General features: G+C 40.7%; 1 protein-coding gene across 4 annotated transcripts in view; it reads left to right on the top strand.

Moving 5' to 3' along the window:
• Positions 1-23,623, top strand: part of dgkg (diacylglycerol kinase, gamma) — a 129,688-nt gene that overhangs the window by 71,057 nt on the left and 35,008 nt on the right. For all 4 annotated transcript variants that reach the window (XM_084362243.1, XM_084362241.1, XM_084362242.1 and 1 more), the window contains 2 exons: positions 12,628-12,692; positions 22,448-22,538. In XM_084362243.1, the coding sequence (XP_084218369.1) occupies positions 12,628-12,692; positions 22,448-22,538 (156 nt within the window). The remainder of the gene's footprint in view (positions 1-12,627; positions 12,693-22,447; positions 22,539-23,623) is intronic.

The following is a 23,623-nucleotide window of genomic DNA, read 5'->3' as shown; positions in this document are numbered from 1 at the left end:
CAAAGTGTCTGAGACATAGTTATAACAATAACAGCATGGTGACAGAGATGATTTGGTCTTTGTGGACAGGGGCAATTAGTAGATTCATCAGTGAATTTCTGCTCCCTCTTGGGCAGGTTTCATCTTTTAATTGGAGGAAAGAAACATGCTGCCAGGTTCCAGTTGCTTAGCAACCTTTTTATCTTGTCCTGATGGAGATACCAGTGTTAAGGCTCAGGGACGTTTATTCAGAGGTGACAAACTAGGCCGTCATGAAGTTATCACAGTGTTGGCCCTGCTGATTTAGCTTCAGTGCAGTCAATTAGTGGATGTGTCCCCAGCGCAGGTCAGTGAAATGTGTTTCTTTGGTATTACTTTATGGCGATATGGCAACCATAGGGAGTCACAAAGTTTTCAAACCTCATCACTCCTATATTGTTGTTTGGACGCACAAGAATGCATTTGCGGCTACAATTTAACCATCAGCTCATGTACAACAACAATTCATAGCTGTTTAAATTCATTCCACTGTCATCAAAGTACAGTTGTTGCAGGCATCCTAGAAATAGTTTGCACCCTACCTTTTCCAATCCAACTTGTAAATGGAAGCAGAGTAAATATTTCAGTGAAGCAATGGAAACCAGACTGTTAACCTTGGTGATTTTCCAAACTTTGAGCTGAGTCATCACCATAACAGCTAGAGGAGGCACCATCTGATGTTATTTTTCTTAAACATTCCAGCTCCATTAAGCTAATGAATACAAATAACAGCTGATTAGACGTACAGTGCTGTACTTATGAGTATAAATAAACAGAAGTGACATAAGTGTGAAGAGGACATATGTGCACAGGTAGAAGTTAGAGAGTTTTGGCAAGAAGAGGATCAACCACAGTGATGTTATACAACTGCCCCCCCGCTGATACCTGCATATGTGTCAGTGTAAACACAACACGTAAGCAGTACACCACACAGAGGAGGCCCTATACTCACCTATATGTCTCTGGTTGCCATTTGTGGATTCATATTTATACATTGTCCTGTCTGAATATTTCTAATTAGAGATGCAGCACACTGAATCAACTTTTGACTTTTTCCAAACAATAACTCCTTTCTGTCAAAACTGGGCAAAGGCAGCAGGGAGCAGTGCTCTCTTTGTGGCCTGCATTTCTCTGACGGTGTGTCAGATAGAGGTCCGTAATAATATTTGACAGGCTGTTTGCGTTTGATGATGCATATTGCTACATTTTGTCTCTTTCAATTCTTACATTTAACAGTTTGTGTATAATCGTTGTATAATCAAACACAATAGTCTCCATAATTGGAGAGGAGCTGCCTAGATTAAAGATGATACGTACTACAACTTTTAGGTAAGGGTGCTTAAAAACTATATTTCCAGTGTGTGCAACTCCAAATTAAGCACTTTACTTATTTTGCCGTTTTTTCATATATTGTAAAGAAAACCATAATATCACCATATATTTTCAGCAAATAATTTATTATTGAGTCATACGTGGATTCATGTGTATTTAAGTAATATATTTTTAAATACTTATCAATATATTTTGCCAATATATTATCAAAATATACGCTCATTATATTCTGTAAAGTATTCTCAAAGCAAATTGACAATATATTGTCGATTGTTTGGGCTCCTTCCAGATATTAATATTTATTTTAAATGTATTAGATTGTGCTTTTATGGTAATGTCATGCTTGTTTCATGAGGGAACAAATGTTTTGAATCCATTTGCTTCCTCAGAAAACATTTGTAAAGTTGATTTGAGTTCTGTATTGTTTACATACAGTTTGCCAGCTTGCAGTCGTCTTCTTCATTGGCTTTGCTGGAACATTGCTGCTTTTCATGGCATGTTACCACCATCTGTTGAGCAGTGGAATAGAGTGAAACCATTGGCAGGAACGTGTATCTCATGACCCATGTCCCTGCGTATGTACAGTGTGTCCTTGTGCATGTGAACAATACAAAACAGAGACCCACTCTTCAAAAGCTGCTCCATAGCACTACTGCAGGTCAGAAATTCCACAGGGGACTCTTGAAATCTAGCTACCTGTATAGACTAACAGCTACTGGACCAGCTACAATATAAAAATAAACACTCTTTACAGCAGCGTTAGCAACATGGCTACCACTAGCAGCCTGGCTACTGTCTAGAGCAAAGAAGAGCAAAAGAATCCCAGTTTGACCAAGAAACTCTGATCATGAAAAGGCACAACACCTGGTTGTATTATTAAGTTAAGGCTGGTTTTGTCTATAATACCACTTTAACACTGAAAAGAGCGTGTATATTTATGAAGGTTTTTTGAGCACAGGTAAACCCGCTAATAACCTGCATTTAATTCTTTCCACATTGCCAAGAGGCTCCTTGTGTGTCCCCGTCGTCATCACAAACGTGCCGGGAAAACAGGGAACAGTAGAAAGCAGCGGATCATACACCTGATCAGACTACATCCAGAAGATGTTAAACTTGTTTTAAAAAGTCTTAATAAATCTAAGTTAATAAGTCTTAATTAAATACTGAGTTACACATTTGTTTTTTCAGAAGCTGCTGAGGAGTGAGACATCTTGCTTCTTTTACCGCAGTCTCTCTTTCAAACTCAGCATCATCTGAATGATGTTTAAGCACTGCTTGACAGAGATGGATATTAAACCAACAGCCAAAACTTCAACACACGTCATAGCATCACGCCCGAAAAGGACAGTAAATTAATATATAATACAATGGAATGCCTCCATTGCGAAATCGATATTTTTATGAAAGAAAATCATTTAAATTCTTCTTCCACAACTGACAATCTCAATCCCTGTTATACTTATAGATAAAGCAAACTTGGGAAAATAAATTAAACTCAACAAAGCACATGAAAAGACCAAAAGCAACAATAAATTGATCCAACCAACAAGTACTTTCTGTATGCTTAGCAACCTCCGTGAGCCACACTGTTGTACTTGGTCACGTAGATAAAAAATACTGCACAACAACTTAGTCTTTAATAAAACAAACATTTTATTTGGCTACACGTTTTTAAAGGTTTTCATCCTCACAGACTGAGGCCAACTTACTCATCGTTAGTAAAAAATAGTGTAAAAAGTGTATCTTTTAATGTAAAGTATAGGTCCTCTGTGTGAAACTGTGACTGTTTTCCTCGGGTTCTGAAACACTCCAATGTGGCCCGGCCATTACACACAGTGACAGATCGCTGTGCCTCTGAGAGCCACGGTGACAGATGGCTGAGTATCTGGGTGCACACGACACCTGAGCAAACCGATCTCTGACTCACACCAATGATGTAGCCATTAGTAACCCTCAAATCTGCTTTACTAACCATACAGGGTTTGCGTTTCCTGCTGTCCCATCACAGACCTTGCTACTCAGGGTTTGGTTGCTATGGAGACAGGAGGCTGGCAAGGCCGAATCTGAAAGCTTCCACAGTCATCTGTCCTTTATCTCACTGACTTAATTGTGGATGACATGGTGTGGAGCATGCGGTTGGCTCAGCCAAAGCCCTCAGAACTGTAAATCAGAGTGTATTATGTCATTTCTCCTTCAATTTATTCCATGTTTTTGATGACATTTTATTCATCGCCTTGTCACGAATACATTTTTCTGTTTTTATGTAATAAATTCAAATATTCTTACATTTTTAAAACAGAATTCAACATACTTAAAGTTATATACATCATTTTCATGGAAGATGAGGGTTTAGTAGGTTCAGCCATTGTGCTGTTGGCAGCAGGAACTGAGCAGTGGGCTCACTGTGGGGGCTGGCAGCACCACACTAAGCACACAGTTAAGCAATAAGAATATGTGTGAAGCCTCTGCCTCCTCTTCAGCTTCATAATTCACATTACTTTTAAAGCATTTGTCTTTAAGCAGGCTTTTTGTTGAATTTATATAAAAAAAACTATACATAACAAATAATGGCAGTGGATAACCATGTGTGTACACAAGCAGGTCAGTATATGTACTTTCACTTGACCTGCAGCATGGAAGGAATCTTGTGAGAGGAATTTGAGAGAAGGAAATCACACCATGTCAGCAGCCATTAAAGATGCCACCTCATGTTGCAGCGAGGAAGCTGATCCCTCTGCAGCGTGTGTCTCTGAGCAGGACTTTCTGTGGACGGGTGCACAGGTGTAAATGTGTATGTGCATGCTTGAATGCACATGACTGTGTGTGTGTGCCCTGCAAGATGACTCCTAGTGTTAACAGCCAGTTCCTAATGCGTACCACAATCCCTGACTTTGCCATTAGCCAGGGGAGTGTAGACTATCCTGTGCCTCTCCTGATGGACATATAAGTCGCTAGCTGCTTCTCTCACCTGAAAGGCATCAAACATGAAGGGGTTAATGCTGTTCACTGGAGACAACACTGCAGCACTCTTGAATCCTAGTGCAGATAGGATTTCAGAAGGCTAAACATTTTTATTCTCGAACAATCTCACCATCAAGTCCATGAGAGGCTGTTTGGAGCTTTCAGTCTGAAACACAATCTTCCTTCCTTCAGATCAAGTTTGTCCAGTTGTCATGGATGTTTACATTTCTGTTTAAAGACTTTCAATTCTTTAAAAGTTTTTTTTTTTTTCACCTTTTGATTTCAAAGTTAAACGTAGGTCAGTTAAAATGTTACTCTGAGTAAATGTATTTACATTACATTTGTGGAGTGGAGGGGGATACAGTAATAATATAACTATTACATTTACACCTTAAGACTACAAAATCAAGTGCATAAACTGACAACATATACACCAGCACACTGATTCTCAAAGTGTGGGTGGCTCGAGTCAGCCCTTGTCAGAGTGTGCTGAATTGGAGGCCGTCGGTGAGAGAAATCCCTCTGATTGTTGTTCTTAGGTTGTTCACCTAAGAAAACCAGTGCTGGAGAAGAGAAAGGAAAAAGAAAGCCAACTCTTCAACTCTTCACCAGTACCATTTGTAACTTCAGACATGTTCTTGATTAGAAGTGGCTATATTAGCGAGAGTGGCATGAAAACTGCTTTATCATAACTACAGTTTGTATATCTGCAGTCCTGAGTCCTTTCAGATTTCCTTTATGAATGACGAATACAGACTACCGCCACCTGCTGGTATGGAGAGTTATTTCCCGTCATTCAGGCGCAGAATGTACAAGCTAGTTGGCTGTCTGTTGTAGTCTTTGTGGTGTGTTCAAGTGCCACTTTTTGCTCAAGACACAGGTGATGTGAGGAGATGCAACAGTCTGCATTTGTGGCTGCTGGTTCTTAAATGTTGGTTTGGTGTGTTGGGCCATATCAGCCTTCCAAACATAGCCAACAAAGGAAAACATGTTCTCAGCAAGTAGATCTGGGTCCTTCTGGGCCATGGTGATGCAACTTAAATTCCATGCTAAAAACAAACACCCTGCCTCCATCACTCACTGAAGAGTAGATCTTCAATGCTTTTTTTAAAAAGTCATTTTTCTTGATACTCAGTTGTGTTTGTTCTGCATTGGATAAATCCACTCTGAAAGCCTTTAAAAGTCTCTAGCTCCAAGCTAACTTTCTTCCTCCCACCTCAAGCAAGCAATGCTCTGCTGTTTTCAGCTCCCTCTCTGGTTGTTTCTTGTACCTTATTCTTCTCGGGTCAGTGTGAAAGCTCCCCGCAGCTTTCTCTCCTGAATGTTCCTCTGCATGCTTCAAAACTCTCTCTTTGAATTTGAAATCAAATTTCCTGCTCAAGTTTGCTCTCAACTGTGTTTCGGTTTCCTTATTAAGGTATGAAGACTTTAAAGGCGTTACAGTGTTACACTCCCTGACATTGCTGCCAGTATGGCACTTCTTGTGGGAGGGTAAGTGTTCGGAGACAAAACCCTATTAAATTTAACACAGTCCTGAACAGAGTGTGTTAGTATTTGTTCAGAAAACAGGCAAGGCCACAAGGAACAGAAAGTGTGCATATAAAATTATCTGCGTGCGTGTGTGTGTGTGTGTGTGTTAGAGAGATGGAGTAGCGCTGGCACAGACTGAAGGTCAGGGGAAGTATCAGTGACAGGAAGTAAGCGGCTGCCAGGTTCAGGCCAGGTTACCACGGTAATGAATGACCGTGCTGAGTGACACCTGGCTGGTCTTAAAGACGGGAGGAACGGCACTCAAAAACACACATGGTCAAACACGTGAAAAGATGGCTTTAAATCTCAAGTGTGTCTCCATCGCATCAAATATTCATGAATAACTATGCACGACTAAAAATCAAAACCATCGAAAAATCAGCTTTATTGCAACTAAGCCCCGCCTACCTCAAACCAGTGAGATAGCACAGACTTTCTTACCAAAACTCACAGTATATCCTTGAGGTCAAACAAATATGCTGAGTGTATAATCCTTCTTATAATGTCCCTCGCTGCCTTTGCTAGCATACTGCTACGTTTCTTGGCACATTACCGCCTCTAACTGTTCATCGGTGGATTGGTGTGAAACCTTCGGCAGGAATGTGTATATAGAGTCGAAGTCCCTCCCCTTCTGGTGGACCACCATGTAGATGGCAAGAGACAAAAAATGTATTCTGTTTGAATTCTGCCAGGAGTTACACGTTTGTCAATTTAAAAGATAATTGTTGAATTCTAGAAAGTACATTTCCCCTCCAGCTCAACATTACCTGACAGTTGAGGTCACCTCTGCAGATAGCTGCTGCAGTCAGGTTGATAAACAGGAGTGAGGATAAATCCATTTTTAAATCCCAAAAGTTCTAACTTCTTTAATAGACTGCATTTTCAAAAATCATTTGGAAATGAACACACTCATATACCAACTTGACTGTTACAGCATTACGAGATCTTAACACAAAGAATTAGGAGTGTATAGATGATTACTAAATGAACATAAATGTATGTTTAACTTTCCAGTATAACAGAATCATAAGATATAAGAGATTAGAGGCTGACTATGACATTTCTCTTTGACATTAAGCTAACCAAGCAACTTACCAGAGGCCAGTGAAACACAATAGGGGTGAACTGACAACCCATTTCTCCGCTGAGTCCCACTGAGGTGACATTTTCCAGCCACTGTTTTTGCTGTTGTTTTTTGTTGTTTGTCTCGCTCTCCTCCCTTCCTACTTTTCACATCACTCATCCAATAGAACCTCCCCTTGCCCCCACACACCACGTGCAAAACTTCAAACGGCAAGATCAAAACAACCTTCATCACACGGGCAACTATAGGCGACGGCAAATGTCACATATTGTTACAGCCAGATTTTTCAGGGGGACAATGCAGAAAAGTGAGACTGGTCAGTGACCGCCTGCAGCAGGTGACTGAGAGCAGATTTAGTGACATGAAACAGCCCATCATGTTTTGGAAAGCTTCACGGCCACTTTGTGTCATTGTCTGGCCCTAATCCACACGCTGTGCTGAGAACACTGCCCACATTGTACCAAAATCAGTTAAACATAACTCCCTGTTTTGTTCACATGTGACAGTAGCTCCTCGGGCAACTTGTGAACGACTTACCCTCACTGAATCGTTCCATGTTTTCTTCTTTTATGGACGCTTGTTGTTATGATGAGTAACCTTGCCACGAGAATCAGCTTTATAGTTTGAGCTCTGTGGGCAAAGTCAGTCTCTTGTGTCTGGGGATCATTGTAGAAAAATGGTTTACCTGTGATGTCTGCTCGCTCCCTCGGTTCCAGTATCAAATTCTGAGCCAGTTAAAGCAGCAGATGCAGCTCTATTTTAAGATCTGATATTCGCTGATGCTGTGAGATCTCAGCACATTGCCCATAGTGTCTGGTTGAGGAGGTGCGTTGCAGCATGCCCGTAGCGCCAGTGGATTTTGAGGGTGACGAGAGAGGATGTGTATAATTGTCCACCTGTCCTGTCACAACCTTCCATTCTCCTTGTTGCAGAGCACTGAAACACCTGCACAGTCAGGCAGGGTGCCAGGCTGCCATCACAGATCAGTTTGCCTGTCAAAGTTGCACAATGCAAGATTCGGTGTAAATACACACCTCTTACAGCCCAAATCACAAAAAGAGGGTAAATTATCTGATCAAGATGCCCTAGTTTTAGCATTAAATTAAATAAAGCGTGTGGACATTCACCTTCAGGACGTGGAAACGTTGGAACAAAACACTTGTTGCCTCTTAAATGGCTGCTTGCTCATTTGCCTGTTATATCCTATTGGCAGCTTAACACCTTATGATGGGCCAGCTTGGTAGTGTTAGCATACTGTGTAGAGTTTAAATATATCACACATAATCACATTGTGTCCTTTATCTCCATTTCCATTTATTGAAATGCATTTTTAGGTTTCAAACCACTTTCATGATCCACATTCATCTTTCCTTCAGTATAAAATGTACAAAACTGGTGTTTATAATAGTGTGAGTATCAGCTGAGGACTCATATCTCCAGCTTTATAGGTTATTGGTGACCTATAAAGCAAAGCAAAATGTGTGTATAGATTTATAGATTAATAGATATAGATTTGAATCAGTAATGGTGGTTGTTTAATGGTGAAGAGGGGGTTTCACTGCAGGATCATTTGTGTTTATTTGTATTAGTTGTGCGAGTTTATGTTTATTCACCCCAAACAGCCAGATTACTTTACTGTACATCAGCTCTAAGCTAGAGAGCAATGACATGCATCAAGGGTTCAGGTCAACCTCTCACTAAACTTAGCACTCACTGGAGACTCGGGTTCTCTCTCTTCTTTTCTCCTCTCCCCTCTTCAACGTTATATTCATGGAGTTAATTTGTTTATTTGTTTATTAGTTTCTTTAAAAGTACAAGTAAAATATATTTCCCCTCCAGCTCCAGTCAGCAGTCAACATTACTGAACATAAACATGGGTCACTGCTGCAGTCAGGTTGATAAACAGGATTGAAGATGAATTCACTTTTTAATACCAAAATCCTCTGAGCTGCCCTCCCATCGGTAAATGGCTCCAGATCAGAGCAGAATCTGACGTCACTTTTGGTGTTTATTCCTCCAAAAGGTCTAGCTCTGCACCCGACTCTCGTCCAGAGCTCGCTGGCTCTGAGCAGCTGAGCAAACGTCTTACTGTATGCTTTGTTTTGATAGATAGCCACCCAGAGTGGCACAAATTGCAGATTGTGCATTCAAGTTAATTAGGTTCAGTAAATATCTAGATCTGACACAGACGTTAGAGAGACTCAGAAAATGAGACACTTGAACTGATATGTGATCCTAAGTTCAATGTCAAAGTGTGCCATGTGCAAAGTACAGTTTGAACCCCAGACCCTTACTTATTCATCTCTTAAAATCATTAAGCCTTCAATTTCTCTAAAATTACAGATGCATAAGCACCATTTACTTCTGCATATCTAAGAGTTGTTGCTGAATAGGAAGAAAATTACAAAATTATACCCTTAGTGGATGAGCTATATTCTGTGTGGTGTGGAAAATAAAGTGCCAGCTTCCCTCTCAAAGCACAGCTCCAAAAGATGCATGAAAATGAAAGATATACTAGTGCATTAGTTGATTGAATCCCAGTTAGTTTAATTGTATGAACCACTTGTTTGAACTTGAAGGCTAATTTACCTCCTTAATGTGTTTTTGCTGCATATGAAAACTTTGATTACTGAATCAGAATGAGGTATTTGTACAGCAAGATTCATTCAGTATTTGCTGTCTCCATATATAATGACAATTTACAGTATTTGGCACAGAAAACCGATTTTTGTCATAATTATATTCACCAGTCATACTTTCTTAAATAAAACTGCTCTGTTCGTAGTTTGTCACACTGATTTGACGATGTCTTCATGCATTTATCGTCCTTACGCACTAACCGGTGGAAGTCGGCTGTCTCATGTGTCTTGTCTCTGTTAAGCACTTAAAGCAGAACCAGATGATGTTATTATACAATGACGGAGTGAAAGGATGACTCCTTATATCTGCCTTCATACGTTAATGTCATTACTGACTCCACCAACACAATGACATTTTCAATCCACCACGCTCTGGTGCTGTGTAACATCTCCATAACATTTGACATATATAGATATTACATCTGCGTCAGCTATAGTACTTCCTCTGACACAAGGTCGATATAATCTCTGAATCTATACATGTTGAACTTATTGTACACTTATATACAGTTGCTGTGACAGACAGATCACATCCTGAGGCCTGAGTGGAGATGATGCAGCTCTGGTCAGACTCACGGTCAAACTAAGGCTGCTCTGCTTAATTTGAATAAATGTTCAGTATGTTGTGTGTGAGCTGTGTAAGCCTATATACTGTAGTCTATGTAAAGCCAGTTCGGGGGGATGTTCATGATATAACTGTGCTGCTGTAGCCTGTATGGTAAAATAACAGTTCAGCTCAGACTTTAACCATATTGGAGGACAATAGCCAACACATTAACTTAACGAGGTGCATGTCTGACAGATGCTTTAAATCCAAATTCTAAATCTAAATTTATTTGATTTGTTAAAATATCATGAAAGCAACTTGACCATTTTTGTCATTTAATGTAAAGAACTACTTGAGGCGCGGGTGACTGACAGGCATTTCTGTGATGAATGAATTAGGATAATAACAATTAAAAATGCCTGCGTGGTTTAAGATCGATAATGCTGTTGTGACAGCGTGACCTCATGCTGGTATGAGGTCGCTCTGGGGCTGCTCTTGTGACTGATCAGGATTGCATTCACCTCTGCCCCAGAGGTCGGAGGTTAAACACATGGGGAGGGGTGGGCCGGGTCAAGCCTGAGCCATGCTCGGATCAACTTGTGACCTTTTGTTCGATGCAGAACTTTGTCTTAATTCAGAGCTCTAGCCTATTTAGTATTTTACACTGTCAACCAGCATTAGGACAATTTACTTTTTGGGTCTGATTGTTGTAGATTTGGCCAAAATACTGTTGGTTAGCCTCAAACTGTGTAACACAAACTACCACGTGGAAAAACCTAGTGCCACACATACTTATGTTACATAGTAGGGTTTCAATCAACAATTATTTTCATTCGTGATAAGTTTTCCTGATTAATTGATTAATCATTTTGTATATAAAATGTGAAAGAAACAATAATATACCTAAAGATTTTATTCAGTTGACTATCAAAAACAACAAGGAAGCTGCAAATCATCGCACAGAAACTGGAACCAGAGAATGTTTGGCATTTCTTTGTGCAAAAAGAAAGAATTAACTGATCATTACAAAAGTTGTACAGCTGACCATCTAATCATTTCAACTCTAGGAGGTACAGTGGGTGAATCAGCCAGCTGATTTAATGTTGTAAAAAGTACCCAAAAGTCATACCTGAGTAAAAATAAAGTACTTTGGTAAAGCTGAAAGTCACCTATATGAAGTGCTTGATTTTAGTATCAAAAGTATACGTAAAAGGAAATTATACATATATTTACATGTACAAATGTATATACTGTATACTACGAGTTGACTGACTATCGGCCTGGTTGATTAACTGATCAGATATTCAGCATTGTTCTGATTATATACATATGGTGAATTGTTTGCAATGAATTTTACAATGTAGTGTAGTCGAAGAATGTATAAAATTGCTGAAAAATGGTAAAACTGAAGAAAATGAATACTTCAGGAGAATTAGAGACAACTTTTCAACTTTCCTTCCCTCCTTGCGTTTCCCTGTGGTATTACTGGTGGCGCTGCTGTCGCAAAGGCAGTGTTAGCAACATGGCTAATGTTTGGTACAACTGTCCAAAGCAAAACACAACTGTAAGAATCCTGTTTTGACCTTGATCTCGCTGCTATGAAGGCAGAATAAAACACCTGGTTGTATCATATGTAGGAAGGTTTTGTTACTTACTGATCTAGAAAAGAGAGTGCTGGTTTTGAATCGTCTCAAGTTCTGGCGGTAAGAGGAACACACATCAGCGGGGGAACAGACTTTGACAAAACCTGGTGCTCTCCATCGAGTGAATGCCTGTCTGTTCACTCCTGTTTTACCTCAGTTTCTATCACTCTCCCTCTTCAGCTTCTTGCACTAGAAAAATGAAAGTGAGGCTTATTGGGAACCAATCTAGATGCAGACGGTGTCATTTTTCTACAGCCATTACACTGTGCAGTCAGTGTTTCCTTCAGAATGATAAGTAAGCTCAAAAAGTTCTCTATTGCCAGTTTAAGTGCAGTAGCCTAGTTGAGTAAATGTCTCATCACTATTCCATCACTGGAATAAAGAAGTAACTCTTTCATGTAAAAGACATGTGATGTTTACCTTGTAATGTTACACCGCCAAATATCAATGATCTATGACCAGGCTCCTTTAAAAGCTATCTGAGGCTTCTCTTTGCCTCATTGGGCTTTGTTAGTTAAGTGATGTGTCCTGTAAGTACATACAATATACACCAGTAGAAGGTGGATAAAGTTCAAACTTTGACGGAGCACACCAACCAGGCCTGGCAGATGATAATATTGAAGTCTTGCAGCTACGCAGATGCAAAAAGCATTACTTGGCTTCGAGACAAACACCACCATTTTCCTAAACAAATATGGATGAAGGTCTTGTTTGATGTAAGGGTGCTTGTCCTAAAAGTGAAGGATGGTTAAACCTCACTGAGGTGTAACGTCTTCTAACGTTGGCACAGCCTCAGCATTTGACCTACAGCAACCTGTGATAATGTGTAGATTTTCCTGCTGCTAATGTTGTCTCCTCTGTTGTCTCCTACAGGATGCCTCCATCGCACATCGCTTTCATCTGATGCGGGAAAAGCACCCTGAGAAGTTCAACAGCAGGTGAGAGGATGGGATGTTTTGCAAAAGGCTACAAGGAGTAAAACACACTTGCACTGAGCAGTCAATGAGAGGAGGGATAGTGGTGTTTCACATGATGGTTTGCTAGTCAAAAAGACTTACTGTCTCAATACCATTAGCTAATAGGCAACCTCATAACCAACTAGTGACCCTGCACTTTCATCTGGAAACTCAATATCACACGAGCCACAGTCATCAGCAATCAATGAAGGACAAAACCTGCCTGCATAGTGGAATCAATATATTGACAGTGCCTCGTTGTGTTAAAACTGAACTGAGTTATGACAGAGTATGTGAAGCCCATGTCCAACTCGCATGGAGCAGTGGTTCCATAGTTGAACACAGGTGACATGAAGACTGTAAGTTTTCAGATAATTGTTTGTTTGTTTGTTTGTTCAGGTGAAGTTCTCACCTACTTATGAAAAGAACAACGAGGAGTTAATCTTCTTGATACAATGTTGTCACAATGCATGAGAACAGAACAAAGGCTGGTGAATATAGTTATAAAGTTAATGAAGGTTTGTGTCATTCTAATAGCAGGGAAGGCACCTTCAGATGGCAGGCTGTTTGAAGATACAACTCTGAAGATGCTAATTAATAGTTATATAACAAGGAGGTCAACAGAAAGAGTATCCAGAGTCAGATGAGAACAAATACCTCGGTGATGATGCACCGCTTTTATCAGCACAAGTCAGAAAGTTGAATTTAGAAAATACAAGACACAAGAGACTTTTATACAATAAGCTGTACATCTATACTACAAGTAATACATTAGTTTTAAATTTACTGTATCAGCACTTTGTACACATTTATTTCCCAATACAGAGGAACACCAGTATTTCGCTGTTCACACTATTCGCAGGTGGTGATAATTATTCGAGTGTGACACATCAGAGGCCCTGATTGACAGCCAGTGTGAAGGAGGATAACAGGGTGGAAAATGGATCGCTTCCCTGTGCAGAGCACTTCATCTCATTTTTAATTTTATGACCTGTGTGGTCTAAATGAGTGTTGCTGCCTTTATGCAGTTTTGGAAAGTTTCAAATTAAATAACGAAACATTTTCTTAAGAAATATTTCACGAGTAATATTTGTCAGGTTGTATGTTACAGAGGCTACTTTGCACAGATTTGAATTCAGGTGTGCACTAAAGTTTGAAAACCGCTGAGCTACCCTGCAGCCATGGCTATTTCCTTCATTACGACCAACATGGATGGACAAGTCTTTAAGGAACTATTACATGACAAACCAGCAGCTGAGAGATTTTTTGATCAACAGCAGCCATTTCCTTAAAATATAAATGTTATCCACCCTCAGCCCAAAACAATACCATCCACAAGTATGAGGAGCTTTCGGGGGAAACACAGCCTGTGATGTGTGACAGTGGAGAACAAACAGCAGCAGTATGCACACAGCCTCTGCACTGTACTGTAGCCCTGAGGTGACTCACTGTTGATGAGTATATGGTGCTGCTTGGCTCACTTCTGTGGCCAGCCTGTTGTCTTTGCTGGAGCCTCAGGCTGAGGTGTGTGTGTGTGTGTGTAAACAAACAATTGGTGTGTTCATGACTGTGTTCATGTTCTCAAGTGTGTCAGCGTGAAACTCTGTGTAAAGCTTTGGTGTCAGCAGTACGGATGCTTGCACACCAATCATTTGCTTAGAAGCTTTCTTGTGTGTACTGTACACTGTGTGTTCGAGCCTGTTCATACCTGGTATTAACATTTGTCCTGAGTGATCCGATCACAAGTGGACAGCTCTAGGTCCGTCAGTTCACACCCGGCACTAGAACACACCTCCACTCACCACTTGTGATCGGCTCTCACGCCCCTGCTCTATATGCAAGTTAACACGTACATCAATGGGACAAATGGAAACAACGTTTTGTTTTTTTTACACAAAGAAAGACTCTGACAATTTTTTCTCTCCAGGGGTGACAGAGAAGTAACCTATATTGGTTACTGTTTACTGTATTTGTCAAATTTGGCATATTTACGACCCACGAACACAAATCAGTGAGGCGTGTGTGTCCTTTCGCTTTGTAGAGTTATTCACTAAAGTATAAAGACTTGTTCTGAATTCCACACTGAGTCACATGGGAACTGGCTCTCTGTGTGCTTAGCTGGTGTGTCATGTTGTTTGCATGATGACAACATGTATGCTGCTGCTTTCCTCCACAGTTAATTAGCCTACATACTGTAAAATAAAAGAGGAAGGGCAGGGAGAGTAGGAGAGAGATGGATTGTTTACTCTTTGAAATTCAATAATTAATGCTTAGGTTTCCATCTCTAGTCCTGTATCTGTTTTCATCATCACAGGCAGAAGGAAGGGCGGGTGATAAAAGATAAAAGAGAGATGCCTCTGTTCCCTGAGGGCCCTCCCTTTGATCCATGAGCGACGGCCAGAGTTTAAAGATGTAAAGTGTGAGTGTGGAGATCAGGACGTCTTCAGCACAAAGACACTCAGCAGTTAAACACAGTAACCTGTAAAGCTAGTTATTTTCTACACAGTGTGCTTCACTGTTGATCTGTGATGGTTCTAACTCTTTCTATTCTACTGATGGATCACTCCTTCACTGTGTGAGCCGCTCATGGCTCCATTCCAACTGTAGCTTGGAAAACATGAACTGTACTGACACTCTCCACTACACACAATGACACCAACAGTCTAATGTGCACTATTTACAGTGAGCCAACACTGGAGGTTATTGTTCTTCTGAGAGTTTTATCTTTGGTTTCTTCCGCAGAGTAACAGACAGCTGACGGACAACTGCAACTGTTCTCTTGTTGCCTGATTGATGTTTTGGCAAGCTAAATATCCGTCCTTTTTACAGCACTTTGAGTTGAAAGGAGTCTGTGTGAATGGCTGAGCAGATGATAAACCACCTTTGACCTGGTGAAAGAGGCCCATGGCCTCGTGTAGCACTTAGCTCAGTGCTTTATTGTCCTTCCTATGACTCGTAAGCCAGCATTGTCTTCATGTGTCTCTCTCACACTACACACCATCCCCCGCTTGTTGACTAGCGCATACAGCCCCCCCTCCACCAGTGTCACCCTCCCACCATGGGCCTGTTGGACAGAGGGGATGTGTGACTCCTGACACCTGATCCTGTGGAGCTCCACCAGCACCTAATGGTCACAGTAGCCAGACCTTAAGGAGCCCAAAGCCCAGGTGCTAATCACTTCTCACACAGAGACAATGCTGTCTGTCTGTGTGTGTGTGTGTGTGTGTGTGTGTGTGTGTGTGTGTCTTCTTTTCTCCCTTCTTTTGCTTTTTGTACTCTGAACCAAACAATGGCAACAAACTTCCTCCCCAGTGTGTGATTTTAAATAGCATGAGGGCATTCTGGAAGTATCGGCGTCTAGTGTGACGTTTGGAAACGATAACATGGCAGTAACAGACTGCTCTGATTACTTTGGCTTGTTTTAAAAATCAAAAGGCTACCTTATAAATGACCTGGGGCTCTTTTCAACTTGACTTTACTGATGAAGTCTATATAAATGCAGTGTATTAGTCAAACACAAAATTATAGTTTCACAGCCTCACCGCTACATTACTGATTACTGGATTTTAGCTTGATGCAAATATGGGCATTACAAAGTTTACAGAGTTTATTTTCCGACTCTAGAACTCTAAATCTCTGTACATCATATCAGCCATATATCGATGTAATTTTACATGCGATGACCTGCTTGTGTGTATCTCACTGCTGTCAAGAGGCAAAGGTATCTTCCTCTGGGATTTAAGCTGCACCGCGACCTCAGCGCTACATTGATTTCAGTCAGTTGTTTTGCAACATGCAGTCGCTTCCACCTGTCTAGTTTCTACCAAGACCATAAAAAAAGAATCATTACGAAGCTCTGATGTATCACTCATGAATATTGAAATTAGGGTGAGGCAGAGATGACATTAAACTCTCCTCTGCTGCATTTGTCCTGGTGTCTGGAAGGGAAAATCTCTCCACACTCACTCTGCTTCCTGTTGACAGACAAGGACATACAAACAGCAAACAAACAGTCACAGTATAACTTTGGGGACTTCTTCTTTTGTTATAAAAACATGCCTATATACAGGACACACAAACAACTGCACGTGACTCATAGTCTGACACAAACACACATAAACACGACCTTGATGAATGAAGTGATTGTTTTAGTTGCACTGCGATGGTAGTAATATAAGTAAGAAGAAAAAGAAGAATAAAGTTGGGCATTATATGTTGAAGTACAGTAAATAAGAATCTTTTCATGCCTGTTGTAAATGTCGTCACCATTAGCTCTCTCCATAAGCTGCTTTGTGGAGCCTAAAGAGCAGGTCACTGACACTTGGATTAGTAGAAATCAGATACCAGCACCTACTGACCCCTGTCCCAAAACACTGCAGTGACTGTTGTCTCTCCTTGTAGGATTGTCTTTATAGGTGGTGCTCTTTGTCTGTTCAGCCACACTGACTGTCATACTCACTGCCCGTTCTTCAAACAAAGTGCTGCTACTGCTCCTAAAGAATTCAAACCTGTTCCTGAATGTGAAGCATGATGTATTTTCTTTGAAAATAATTTAGTATCTGATTAAAGTAATTATTTTAAAGGGGCACCATGTAGTTTTGGAAAAAAAAGATTTACATTATCAATAAGGAAATATATTTATTAGAAATATTTATTTGATATATTTCTAAAACAGAATGAACAAGCTGTTCTCAGTATGTTTCAAGGTCCCCAGAACGCTGCTTGAAGTTAGAAATGTGGCTACATGAGGGTCCTGCAGATATGAACACTGTAGATGAATGAAATGGTGTTGTCCTTTGAGGACAGGTTATTTATTGAGTTTATGAATCGTTATGAAGTTTGATTAAAAGTAATCACTGCCTCTGGTGGACAGCTACAAGCCCTTAGCTCCTTTCATTAAGGTGTTTCACTCATCAGTATTAAAGCAACATTATGTTATTTGTATTTTGTGTGAGTGTGAATACGTAAATACAAATCCCAGGTTTCTATAACAATTTGTCTCATGTAATGTAACGTTACATGGTAACAACAGACAAAACGATGTAATGAACAAACTTAAACATGCTTAGGCATTTTTACCATGAGACAGTCAAGTGCTGCACACAACTCAGAAAACTAACAGCTCGGCAAGCTAACGTAACCTGAACCAGAGACAATCACATGCTACCAGCTAAACCACAGCCAAACGTCGAGCTAGTGCAACAACACAAAACAAATAACTTAGCAAGCCAGCTAATATCACTTACTATTCAACAGCAACAGCTTGGCATCTGTTTAGTGAAGCTGTGGCCTACAACTGAGAGTCAGCCTGAGGTTTACTCTTTCTCTTGCCTCTCTTCTAAGCTTCCTCTGTCAACATCTTCTTTGGTCTCCTCACCTCCATCATGATGTCCGTAGAGGCTGCTGTACCTGGTTCTGTTGGTGCTCGCCCGGTTCCAGTTCTGGTGCCCATTCTGGCCTCGCACCTGAAAACCACCTCCTCCTTTGCTTACCAAAGCTGCTGTGATATTGGTGTAAACACCATCACTCCAGGTGTTGCTCAGAGCTGAATCAGCTAGCAGAGCTAATTTGTAGCTACAGTATGCAGCAGTTACAGGTTGCTTTCAGGAAACTCCGTAAATCACAGCGACCTGAGGCCGAGCAGCCGGAGGACATCAGAGGGAAAACCAGAAAAACATTTTATGCATAAAATATGATGCCGTTTCAACACAACACTGATAGCTGGTGCTGTGTGTGATGTACAGCTACCTGCTCACTGAAGTTACACAGTGCAGGAACAAGTTATGGGGGGCAGGAGTGGCTGTGACAGAGACACCATTATGTTACTTTAAAATAACTGACCATAATATGTCTTTTAAATGTACTTCTCTAATGTTTAACCACTAACAACATGTAGACACATCCTTCCAGACACTCACTTATCAATAAATCAGTATTATTACACACCATGTTACAAGAAAGGCGTAGATAGTGCTGTTATGTTCTAATCAATATATCATATTAACACTGAAACACAGTTGTACCAATGTTGCTATGTGAGAAAAAGCATGCAGTCTAAATGCAGTCTTACAGCTGGGAATAAAAGGCACATAAACACATAATCCATCGGAAGATTGTCTCCAAATGGGAAATGATTTAAAGTGCTGGATGTGTTATCAGGTTTGTACAAAGCTTAATCCACTAAGTATCCAAGTAATATTCCACTTGCCAAAACCTGATATATATTCCTTGGTCACAGGATACTTCCAGTGAAATGTGCCTCTTTTCACTTCTCTCCCCACCTTTCTTTGTACTGATGGAGAGTTTTATGTCCTTTGATGCAGATCTGGGATAAGCGTCAAACTGCACTCAGTCATATATACCACCCACCTAAATACAACAGATTTTTTTGATCAAGGTTCATGTATTATTCCATGAGAAATGAATGAAAATGTTAAAAAATGCCCCATTTCACAATGTTAAAGAAAGCAAAAGAAAATTTGTGGATTCACCACTTTATCCGGACCTACTCCAAAAGTTAATGGGGATCTTGTTAATGGTGGAAATACGGTCAGTAGTTTTTGTGTAGTCCTGCCAGCAAACCAATCAACCAACCAACAAACAAATGGACAAGGTTGAAAACATAACCTCCTTGGCAGAGGTAATGATTGAGCTGCTGCACACGAACATTTTGACAAAGACTGATAAAAAAAATAATTTAAAAAAGGACTAGATAGCTGAAACAAACTGAAGTTTTTTTTCTCAGATCTGTCCTCACAGACACTCACCACTGACCAGGCACTGTATGTTGTATGAATCCTTGTTGTTTACGGGCTTTGCTTCATCAGTACAGTTGTTTTTTCTTCTGGTATTGGAGCTTCACCATCAGAATGTCCCTGGAGGGTTTGTTTTCCACGAAGAACTGACGTGAAAACTCACCCTCTTTAGTTTAACGCTACTGACTTGTCACCTTGCGTCCTCCTGATTTCACAAGATGTATGAGAAGAGAGGGGGGCAGTAAAGAGGTGGTGGGGTCACAAGGCCACTGCTCATATTGGGGATTAAAGCAGATGCTTATCTGAAGGGAGGGGTGGCAGGGTAGAAGGGTGAGACATACAGTGTTCAGCTAGAGAGTGGAGCCCTCGAGCTTTGCAGTGTTTTCATAACAACATGGTTCCACCTTCCACCTTCTTACTGTAGTGCCAATCTCTGTTCTCTCTCAGCTGAAATGTGACTCCAGCAGGTCTTTGAATTCTCTTTGAAGTGTTACAGAGAGAAGTTATCTTACAGACCAACTGTATTCATTAAAGTTGAAAAGAATTAATGAAGTACTTTGCTGTGTTGAAGTATCAGCAGTTCGCTCTTGCAAGTCCACTGTCAAACACTAAACCACGCTCTTATCAGTCCAGGCCCCATGGCTCGGCACACACAGCCTGAACTGGAGAAAAAAACATCCGTCCTCCTTGTCATAACTGAAAAAAATACCCCCTTTTTAAAGATTATTTCAGATCCTTTTGTACCAGTGTGTCACCAGTTTTGGTGCAGAAACCTGGGAATAATGGAGGAAAGGCTTATGGAAGTCTCCCTGTTGCACTCTCTGTCCATAAGAGAGGGAAAAAACATCAGTTAATTGCATTTCTTCCAGGCCGTCTCAAGTGGAAGCAGCTTAATGAGGTTAGGCAGCTCGCCTCGTTGAGAATCGCAACTGTGCCTAATTGTGATCTCAAATATGCTCATAATCCCCTGATTTGACAGCGGCAGAGGTTTCTGGGGAGGTATTAAGGTGAAAGAGAAAGAACAGGGGACAGAAAGACAATTAGCAGGAAGAAAAACATGTGAACAAGGAGAGCGGCTTAAGACATTTCAGTTACAAGTAAGATAAACAGTTAGGGATGATTTTAATGCTTTGTTTGAGTTATCTCCTCAATTATTTTAATGTGCAAGATTAAACAGAATAACAAAGCAGTCTTTCAAACAGTGAGAGGGTTTCTTTAGGTCAAATGTTCTGTGTCACTTTTCTTCTTCTCAGTGCCAAGGTGGCACATAACCTTGGCACTGGTATGCCCACATGATACTGAGCTGTTGTGTCAATAGCTGTGTTGTCACTATCAGCAGCATGTCCACATGCCAATAAACTTACATCATGCTGGCCGTCTGTTTTTTTCGATCGGCACATCCTTTACAGAAAGGTGAAGGGAATCATTTTGTCGACTTGTTGTGTGATAAAGTGGAGGTAGAGGTTTCTTGTTCTTTGTGATGAACATCTGAGGTAAAATAAAACAAACTCAAGGTTCACTTAATCAGCTTTTCCCTAGGCTTTTCTTGCTCCAGTGTCATCGCACAACTTAAAGGGACAGTTCACCCATTATTAAAAAATCCATATTTTTCCTCTTACCTGTAATGCTATTGATCCATCTACTTAGGTTGTGAGTCGCTGAGTTTTGCAGATAAGGGACACAGAGATGTCTGCTTTCTCTCAATTGTAACAGACCTAGATGGCACTCAGCTTGTAGCGCTCAAAGCGTTCAAAATACATCCGAAAAACTCAACACGGTGTCGCTTTCTAGAAATAATGACCTAATCAACTGTGAGCAGCTTCATGTAGGAACTATTTTCTTTCTACTGAACTACACCCGCCAGTAACGTTAGCTAGCTTAGCTCCTGCATCAAATGACTCTGCAGTAGTCGCAGGTGTTTATCAGCTCCAGCTCCGATTGCTTGTGATGAAGACACAATACTTGGGTGGACACACTAATATCCGCCCCTTGTCAGCCATGATGCTCTGACGTGTGTTGAAATTAAGGATGTTGGCTTGTTAATACTTTTCCATTGTACCTATTTGGTGGAAGCGAATGCCAATTGTACACACACACAAGTGTGAATGCGTACAATCGGCAAAAGTGTGAAAGGTGTATTGGTGTGAGGTGTGGAGGGTAGAGGGTGGTGGTGCTGTCTGTATGGAAGAATGAATTCATTTGATTGCTTTTGGAAGCAATCATAGAGATAAATCGAGGATTGCTGACTGTGAAATATGATTCTTCACCATTTTGTGACAAAAAATCCACAGTTAGCTCCAGTTCTCTTCAGTTACAGAGAGTTGGTGCTTTGGTAAGCAGGGATTTCTCTTTGACTGTAAACTGTTATTCAGACTGTCCAGTCCCAAAACTGCAACAAATTACATCAGGACATGAACAAAACTGCATCCATCAGGTCACCTCTGACAAATCCTCTGCAGGGCAGAAATGAACCATTGCTCAGAACATTGTGAATCACAATAATATTTACCATGATCTTATAGTCTCCACCAGCAATGTTTCCCCCTGTGTCCCCTCCAGAGGCTATGTTGACTTTTCAACTCAGCTCCGAGGGCACTGAGGCGACTGTGTGCGTTGTCTCGATGAAAGAGCGGACAACAGCAAAACGCCTGTCTGACAGATGGTGAGGTTAACTCTCTGTGGTTCAGTATCAAACAAGCCATGCTGCCATTGCCAGTGTCTCGACTTTAAGGCTTTAGGGTGCATCGATGGAGCTTTGACCTCTGTGGTCACATGGCTGCGAGCTGTCATGAACTGTCACATTCAAAATGTGAGATGACTCAAGGCAGCGGACAGCTTCAATATGTGTTCAGTGCACCCTAAACAAATCACACCGTAGGCTCTCAACACTGTACTCATGTGCAGGCTAAGGTTAGGACCGGGAATATTTTCTAATGTGTTAGTAAAAAACGTGTGTCCTCTGTGTCCCCTCTCGTTCCTCAGAATGAAGAACAAGCTCTGGTACTTTGAGTTTGGCACCACTGAGACCATATCTGCCACCTGCAAGAAGCTCAACGAATGCATAGAAGTGGAGGTGAGTCACAGTCTCATCAAAGCTGTTGTCAGAGTCATTATGGATGAGCGCTGACAAAAAAAGAGATTGGTTGTGTAACTGACAAAAATGTGGAATGATGTCTCTAAATACCCAAGAATATACCGTATTTGAAGCAAAAAACAAAAGTAAAATATGAAACACCTTGTGTACATTACATGTCAGCGAGTTTGCTTTTCTGTCTTTTGCTGACAGACTTTTAAGTGCTGTTATTCATTTATGTGTTGCAGAAATTTACAACAAAGTCATTTTCTCATATTAATGAGGTGGGCTATTCATAGCACATCATCAGATTAATGCTCCATAAAGTCACTGATTGCCTCATTCTGTCATACAGCGCTGCGTAATCTGTCACCTGGGTGCTTAAAGCACAGCAGGACTCCAAGAAAGCACACAAGAAACACACCGTTTCAGGAACTGGTGGGGCTAAATGCAAACAAGCTGCATTTCATCTCACAGGGTTCATCATCCCTCCATATATGTAACTAATAAAAAAATCCCATTTCACCAAGTGTTTTATATTTAGTGTTCGACAAAGATGTCATCATCTTTTTGAACAATATTGTCTTTGTCAGTATGGAGCATCACTATCTTCGAGGTTAACTTTATTTCGTTATTGTCAACAAATCCATTGAAAAGACAAACAAGTGTTAGTGTGTATCTCCTTACCCAATGACAGCTGGGCTCTGCAGCAGAAGTAACTCAAGGAGAGAAAAAGTGGATTTGTTATTTCCACACTTGGTGCTTGGTGTGAAGATTTTATATGGGTCACCAAATAAATTAGCAGAATTTTTTCTATGGTCTTTTATTTAAGAGCCATATTAGAAGAGCTTGTTGATATAACCAGTGCTTAGTTTGTAAATCAGAAACACAGACAGGGTGCTGCTCTGGCAGGTCAGGGGGAGAGACAAAGTCATGGAACCCAGCAAAAGTCCTCAGTGCCTACAGCACATTGAACAACACCTGGGGGCTAGCACTTAAAACTAAACATGGCAAAAAACTGTCATCGCAAACAGAGAATTATTTATTTACATTTAGTAATTAGAGCATTCACAATAATCACTCAC

Source organism: Pagrus pagrus (genome assembly GCF_965226575.1).
Source record: "Pagrus pagrus genome assembly, chromosome: 9".
Taxonomy (NCBI): domain Eukaryota; kingdom Metazoa; phylum Chordata; class Actinopteri; order Spariformes; family Sparidae; genus Pagrus; species Pagrus pagrus.
The sequence above is the reverse complement of the archived record's forward strand: the minus strand, read 5'-3'. Positions and strand labels throughout refer to the sequence as shown.